At 38.0% G+C, this 8,668-nt stretch overlaps 1 protein-coding gene across 1 annotated transcript; it reads left to right on the forward strand.

Moving 5' to 3' along the window:
• The first annotated feature begins 2,483 nt into the window (after positions 1-2,483).
• On the forward strand, positions 2,484-3,932 carry LOC132609186 (uncharacterized). The gene is made up of 2 exons (XM_060323055.1): positions 2,484-2,805; positions 2,908-3,932. Exons 1-2 carry the CDS (start codon positions 2,484-2,486, stop codon positions 3,930-3,932), a joined length of 1,347 nt encoding a protein of 448 aa, XP_060179038.1.
• The last annotated feature ends 4,736 nt before the right edge of the window (positions 3,933-8,668 follow it).

Raw genomic sequence — 8,668 nt, forward strand, 5'->3', positions numbered from 1 at the left:
ATTTAAAGTTATGCTTTATATATTTCATTTCACTTCGTTTGGACATTTTATTTTGCCAAATCAGATCCAAGAGCTCTCCAAAAAACCCTCTCTTCAACTCCATAAACTAATCTAAGCCAAGTCCAAGAGAATTAAGAGATTCAAGTGCTAAGAAGCTTGCTAGGGCTTGTGGAACTCAAGTTTTCCTTGGGTGTTGATGTTAGGGTTTTTCACTTTAGTGGAGTAAGTTGATCCAAGACTTGTTCTTGTGTGATTAAGGTAAGATTTTACATCTTTTACATATGGTTAAGGTTGTTTGATTGTTATGTCATGTGGGTAAAGGAAGAAAAGTGGAAATAGAGTTCAAGTGTGAACTTGAGGATATTATGAGCTATAGGTTAACTTGAATGGTAACTCTTGGCATGTTATGAGTATAATCTTGATGTGGGTGATACTAATGATGTTAGGGAAGTGTTGTATATATATATATATATATATATATATATATATATATATATATATATATATATATGGTGTTTTGTTGTAGCTATTGTTATGCATAATCATGAAAAGGAGTTTTGGGGATTGAGTGATGCTTAACTTGAATGAAGCCTCTTGATTATGGTATTGTTGATAATGTCATTGTTGTTGGGATTTGTTTTGGAAATTGGTAAAAGTAGATGAAATAGGGGAAATGCTGCCCAATTTTCGCTAGCTCATGAATTGGTATGAATCCTTTTAAATGTAGATTTCTCAAGCTCTGGAGGCGAACGTTAAGTAGTTAAGAAGACGTAAAGGTATGTAAGGCTAACCCTTCCTTCTTAAGGCAGGATTCCATTGTTGTGCACCTATTCATGAAATTCACCATATCTTCCATGACGCCCCCATTTCTAGAAGTGTTAAAGCTCCTAAGTCTTGATACTCTTATGATATTGTTGATCTCATCATGCGATAGTTGGCCCTCTAAGGAAAGATTTAGTGATGATAATGTTGATGATACTCATGTACTCCTATGCTATTTGGTAATACCGAGCTTACATGGCCGGGTATGATATCTATTGCGCGCACATAACTACAGTTGGGTGCGAATACGACCGAGCCTTGCTATGGCCGGGTATGTATGACACCGAACCTACATGGTCGGGTATAGCACTACTATATATGTATGTGCATGTACTAGAAAGCTCCCATTTGAAAAAAGGTAAGTTAATATGATGAACGTCGCTAGAGGTATAACTGGCTCTATTATCCCATAACTCTTTTATCTTGTGTTATCCTTCATGCTTCTATTATGTTATTGATTATGCCTTACATACTCAGTACATTGTTCGTACTGACGTCCTTTTATTTGTGGACGCTGCGTCATGCCCATAAGTGGACAAGAGATAGACTTGATCCTTAGGCTGCCAATCCAGAGACTGCTTAGAGGAGCTCCATTTGATCTGGAGCTGCAGCTGTTGGTACTATCCTTTTGTGTATATACATATGGGCATGGCAGGGCCCTATCCCGTTTTTATGATGTTACATACTCTTCGTAGAGGCTCGTAGACAGTTATGTATAGCTAGATGTCTCTTAGCCTTGTCGGCTCATATTTGGTACATCATTTTGTTATCCTTGTCGGCTCATATTTGGTATATCATTTTGTTAGCCTTGTCGGCTTGTGTATATGTATACAGGCAGAGTTGGTGATGTTGATATAAAAGTGCTCTTGCCCGATAAGATTTGCATTATTGATGCATATGAATTGCAAGTTAGCCTTGTGGCTCACCTAGTTATGTTTGTGAAAGCATGATGAGAGGTGCCCGTCATGGCCCTCCGGTTGGGTCATGACATAGGCCTAATTTTGGGTAAGGCAAACTTCGGCCTTAAGGCCTAACTTTTGTTGAAATTAATTCCTCCAAGATTGATATTCAGGTTCAAGAATCTCACGAATCTCACGAGGAAGAAGATGAAGATGAACTTGGTCGTGTAGATGAAAAGTGAGACTAGTCGTGTAAGTTCTAGAAGATGATTAAGGGTTCATGTCTTAATCAGATTTGGGTCTATAACATTTGGTACTGATATCTTGTTGGGCCTCTGATGAAATTGGGCCTCGTCCGAATCTGAAAATGAAGTGAAGAAAACTTAGGCCTCTTTGCCATCACAACAAACACTGGTCCAAGTCTACATAGTTGCAAGGATCAAATTGGTTATGAAAAGATTCTTTCTAGAATAGATACTTGTAGGTTGTTACATGACAGCAAATAGAAAATATACACAGCCAATAAGAAAATGTACAGTTGTATAGGAAAGTTTACAGTGATTATTTTTGTATTCTAGCTAGAATAGATTTGTTTATATACGTGAACAGTGGAATGAGAAATTAATCAGAAAAATTTCACAAAACAAATCTGTCTATTATTTCAAAATCCTACATGGTATCAGAGCATGTCTAAAGCTCTCAGTCTTCAATCACTCTCAACTTAATCATTTTTCTTTCTGAATCTTCTATCATTTCATACTCATGGCTATCACCCCTGAAAACACCTCTGAAGCAAGCACTGGTAATGAAACCCATAGGATAGTCGACCAGACCAGTCCTTATTTTCTCCATGCATCAGACTCACCTGGTATGACCCTTGTTTTGACTCCCTTTGATGGATCTGGATATGGTGCATGGAGGAGATCTGCGCTCATTGCACTGTCATCCAAGAACAAACTCAGCTATATTGAAGCTTCTTCTGTCACACCTAGTTCTCAATCTGCTGAATACAAGATGTGGAGTAGGTGCAATGACATGGTAACTTCCTGGCTGCTCAACTCTCTCTCAAAAGAGATAGCAGGAAGTGTCATCTACTCCAAATCCAAGGAACTTTGAAAGGACCTTGAAGACAAGTTTGGACAACCAAATAGTGTTTTGCTATATCACCTGCAAAAACAACTTGCAGATTTAGTTCAGGGGTCACTGGATATTGCTGCATACTATACCAAAATGAAAAAGATCTGGGACGATCTTGACACTTTATACACAAAGGTGACATGCTCTTATGCTTGTGACTGTGGAGGAAAGGATAAAATGAACAAGTCCCTGCAGGATGAGAGGTTGGTACAGTTTCTTATGGGTTTGAATGAGGTGTATGCACCAGGTAGGAGCAATATTCTGATGATGTCACCTCTCTCTAGTGTGAATCTTGCTTACTCACTTTTAATGCAAGATGAGAAGCAAAGCGAGAGTTACATGAATACCAATTTTCCTGGGGGTTCTAGTTCTTTTCTTGCTACTCAACACTACCCTGTGGGACAAAGGTCATCTTCTGCTGATTCTAAGGGTAAGAAAATGGAGCTTGTGTGCTCAAATTGTAAGAAACTGGGGCACACTGTTGACAAATGCTTCAGGATCATTGGGTTTCCAGCTAACTTTAAGTTTACTAAGAACAAATCACAATCTGTGAGGAGCAATGCAGCAACATCAAGTGCAACAACTAAAAACAGGGCATTCACTCAAGACCAAAAAATGCAAATGATGCAGATGTTTCAGAGTATGCAGGGTATGACTCAAGAAGTCACACCATCAGATACACATGCAAATGTTGTGCATTGTGCTAGTAACATTTTCAATAATCCTCTATCTTATTTCTCTTTTATCAATTCTAGTTCTTGGATCATTGATTCAGAGGCTTCTGAACACATGTCCTTTCACCCTAGATTTTTCACTACTTTATCTCCCTTACTCTCACGTGTGTTTATCAACTTACCAAATTCTTTTAGGGTAAAAGTTACTCATGCAAGGACTGTCACGCTTTTTCCAGACTTAATTATAAAAAATGTTCTTCTAGTCCCATCTTTCAGAATTAATCTCATCTCTGTGCAGAAATTTTGCAAGCAGTTATCCTGTATTCTAAGTTTTTCCTCTTCTTTATGTTTTATGCAGGACCCTTCAGTGAAGATCCCTGTGGTTCTCGGTGAAGCATGAGATGGAGTTTTCCTATTATCTTCTAATATCAATCAGTCCAAGAATTTTCTTAAGTCTAGTGTTTCTTTGAATCAATGTATTTCAGTTTCTAGTGTTTCTCCTATTCCTGTAAGTTCTCAATCTGATGTGCATTTGTGGCACATTAGATTGGGACACATGCCTTTCAATTCAATGAAAAAGTTTAGTTTCATTTCCTCTACACAATGTGTTGATTGTCCCTGTCAAATTTGTCCATTAGCAAGGCAAACCAAATTACCCTTCCCCCAGAGTTTCATCAAGACTAAAAACATATTTGAACTAATTCATAGACACTTGGGGCCCTTATAAAACTGCAACTTACAATGGATTTAAGTATTTTCTAACTATTGTTGATGATTTTAATAGAGCCACATGGACATATCTTCTAAGTGCAAAAAGCAATGTATTTTTTATGCTAAAATACTTTATGGCTATGGTAGAAAGGCAGTTTGGGGCTAAGATAAAATACATCAGGTCTGACAATGCTTTTAAATTGGGAGGGGTGGCAACTATCTCTGAATTTTTTGCTTCTCAAGGGATCATACATCAAACTTCTTGTGTTGCAACCCCTCAACAAAATGGAATTGTTGAGAGGAAGCATAGACACTTATTAGAAACCTCAAGGGCCCTTTTACATCAATCTAACTTACCACTTTGTTATTGGAGTGAATGTGTTCTTACCTCCACTTTTCTCATCAACAGATTTCCCTCATCAGTTCTCAAAGGAAAGACACTCTATGAAATACTGTTTGGTAATGCTCCATATTACTCTTTTCTCAAAAGTTTTGGTTGTATATGTTTTGTCTCTACTCCTACTTTACATAGAGCCAAATTTGAACTTAGAGCTTCACCTTGTGTTTTCCTAGGTTATCCAACTGGCAAGAAAGGGTATAAAGTGATGGATTTAAAGACTAAGAGGTGTTTGTATCAAGAGATGTTCAATTTCATGAACATTCTTCTCCCTTCTCTGTTCCTAAGAGTGCCCTACCAACACATCATAGCCAACCTTCTACTCTGATTCTTGATGATGATGAACCAAACTCTTCCATCCCTAATGTGACTCTTTCACTTGTTTCTGATTCTGAGAATGACCCTATAGTTGGCTACCCTGCACCCTCTACACCAACTCATATTGATCCTTTACCTATCCCTGATGAGCCTATAGTTGGCTACCCTGCACCTTCTACACCAACTCATATTGATCCTTTACCTATCCCTGATGAGCCTCATATTCCACATGCTCAAGTTCCTGACTCTATCCCTATGGAATTAGAGGTTGCTCCTACTTCAAGAAGACCAGAGAGGGTTCACAGAAGGCCTGTTTACCTAGATGACTATCACTGCAATTCAGTCTACTTGACTAATTTGGATTCTATTTGTTTTGCTGCCCCTCTAACACCTCCTACTTTCCCATTCACTGCTTTATCTATTTCTAATCAACATTTACTTACCTTTATTTCCTCTATCACTGAGCCAACAGGTTTTGCACAGGCTAATCTAGACCCTGATTGGAGGGAGGCCATGTCAACTGAAATTGAGGCTCTGGAATCAAACCAAACATGGGAGATGGTGGATTTACCACCTGATAAGAGAGCCTTACCCTGTAAGTGAGTGTTTAAGGTCAAGAAAAAATCAGATGGCTCTCTTGAAAGATTAAAGGCCAGATTAGTTATTCGAGGGGACATACAAAGGGAAGGAATCGATTTCAATGAAACCTACTCACCTGTTGTCAAGATGACTACAATCAGATGTATCTTGGCAGTTGCAGTAAAGAAGGGATGGAGGCTGTCTCAACTTGATGTAAACAATGCCTTCTTGCATAGAGATTTGCCAGAGGAAGTTTACATGAGACTGCCCTCTGGTATGGTTACTGAGCTTCCTAATCAAGTATGCAGGCTTAAGAAATCACTTTATGGTTTGCGCCAGGCTTTTAGACATTGGTATGCAAGGCTTGCAGCAGCCTTGCATTTCAAAGGGTACTCATCTTTCACTAAATGATTATTCCTTGTTCTTTAAGCATACAGGGGATTCTATTTCAATTTTAGGAGTGTACGTGGATGACATAATTTTAACAGGCAATGATGAATTGGAATTAGACAACATTAAGGCATTTCTCCATCAAAAGTTTCGAATAAAGGATCTGGGAGAATTACATTTTTTTCTGGGCCTTGAAATTATTCGTGAATCACATGGCTTGATTGTTAGCCAAAGAAAGTTCACTCTTGAACTGTTGTCAGAATTAAACTATGATCATTTGAAGGCAGTCGCATCCCCTCTCGATCCCACACACAAATTATCTGCAGAACAAGGAGATTTATTAGCTGATCCAACTATTTTACAGAAGATTATTAGGGAAATTGAATTACCTGACACATACTCGTCCGGATCTAAGCTTTGTTGTTCAACATTTATCACAGTTCATACAATCCCCAAGAATTCCCCATTTTGATGCTGCTTTGCATGTTGTTCGTTATATGAAGGTGGATCCAGGTCAAGGTCTATTTATGCGACCCGATGATTATTTCTCACTTCTTGCCTTCTGCGATGCCGATTGGGCGTCTTGTATGGATACTAGACGGTCAATAAGTGGGTACTGCATCAGCTTAGGTAGATCGTCTGTTTCATGGAAGTCCAAGAAACAGGTTTCAGTTTCCCTCTCCTCCACCGAAGCGGAATACCGGTCTATGCGGCGTGTCGTAGTAGAATTGACTTGGCTCCACCGTCTACTTACAGATCTATCCTTACCTCTACCACTTCCTATTCCACTACACTCAGATAGCCAAGCTGCACTCCATTTAGCACGAAACCCCGCTTCCATGAACGGACGAAGCACGTCGAGTTAGATTGCCACTTCGTCCGTCAACAATTCCTCTCCGGTCTTATTTCTCTTAATTTCGTTCCCTCCTCTTCTCAATTAGCCGATATTTTCACTAAATCGTTGTCTGGACCGAAGCACTACTCTATTCTCTCCAAGTTGGGGGTTTCTTCTCACCCCTCCAACTTGAGGGGGGGCGTTGAAATTAATTCCTCTAAGATTGATATTCAGGTTCAAGAATCTCACGAATCTCACGAGGAAGAAGATGAAGATGAACTTGGGCGTGTAGATGAAAGTGAGACTGGTCGTGTAAGTTCTAGAAGATGATTAAGGGTTCATGTCTTAATCAGATTTGGGTCTATAACATTTGGTACTGATATCTTGTTGGGCCTCTGATGAAATTGGGCCTCATCCGAATCTGAAAATGAAGTGAAGAAAACGTGGGCCTCTTTGCCAGCACAACAAACACTGGCCCAAGTCTGCATAGTTGCAAGGATCAAATTGGTTATAAAAAGATTCTTTCTAGAATAGATATTTGTAGGTTGTTACATGACAACAAATAGAAAATGTACACAGCCTATAAGAAAATGCACAGCTGTATAGGAAAGTTTACACTAATTATTTTTGTATTCTAGCTAGAATAGATTTGTATATATACGTGAACAGTGGAATGAGAAATTAATCAGAAAAATTTCACAAAACAAATCTGTCTATTATTTCAAAATCCTACAACTTTTGCCCGAATAGGCCTAATTTTGCTACAAAATCTCTACCTTGCGAAATTCTCTCTCTTTTTTTTTTTTTTACTGAACCGGAATTCGAACCCAGAACCTCGGGGTATGAGGCGAAGGACAAAAATTGAAGATCAACAATTTGAGGGGTAAAAATTAAAGACGAGTGCCTTTGAAGGGAAATCATGCAAATGACCTGTATAATACTTCATATTTTTGTGGCCTTTTAATCATTTTTTTGCGCGGATTTCCCTTCTTTTGGGGTGGTCTTTAATTTTTGTCCCTCAAGTTGCTGGTCTTTAATTTTTGTCTTTCGCTTTAAAAGGTGGCCGAAAATACCCCGAAGTTCTGGGTTCGAATCCCGACAGACTTTTAGTTATGCCTTAAGCCAACTAAAAGTTTGCCTTACAAGGCAAAATCTGTCGTCTCCGGTATAGGTTCTATATAACTTCGCTCGAATAGACATAGTTTCATAGAAACCTATGCCTTGCGAAATTGTTATTATTTTCGACTCTACGGAATTTCGAACCCAGAACCTCGGGATTTTTTCAATCACCTTTTAAAACGAAGGACAAAAAACAAAGACCAGCGAATTGAGGGACAAAAATGAAAGACCAGTCCATATGAAGGCCAATCGTGCAAATTGCCCCCTTTTAATAAAAGAGGCCCCAGGTAAAGGCTTCACTTGCCTTGCATTGGATCCGCCCCCTATGTAGAAAGCGCCTCACATTCTTTGAGATTTTGTTATAAAATGTTTAACAAGGAGGAAATCTATTTCTAACATGAAAATTATCTATTTTCAAGGGTATAATAAAAGGAAAATGACATAAGGTACCTACTTAAGACTCTTTATTACAAAAATATATAGATAGTTTTTTTATTTACAAAACATAACGATATTTTACGAAACATGACGGATTTTCATATATTTTTTGTTTTTTTATTTTTTTTCAGAAAATGTTTTTTTTTTAAAGTTTAAAATATTTTGCTCAAAGGCTTAAAAAATTACATCAAATTTTTGTGTATATGTGAGCGAAATTTTTAATATAACTTTCATACACAAAATTGTGAGCGAAAACTTTAAGCTTTGACTATTGTATGAAAGTTATTACAATGTTGTTGTAGTTGTATTAATTTTCCAGAAACCTAATATGAATTTTATATACAAAAAA

Source organism: Lycium barbarum, chromosome 1, assembly GCF_019175385.1.
Source record: "Lycium barbarum isolate Lr01 chromosome 1, ASM1917538v2, whole genome shotgun sequence".
In the NCBI taxonomy this organism is placed as follows: Eukaryota; Viridiplantae; Streptophyta; class Magnoliopsida; order Solanales; family Solanaceae; genus Lycium; species Lycium barbarum.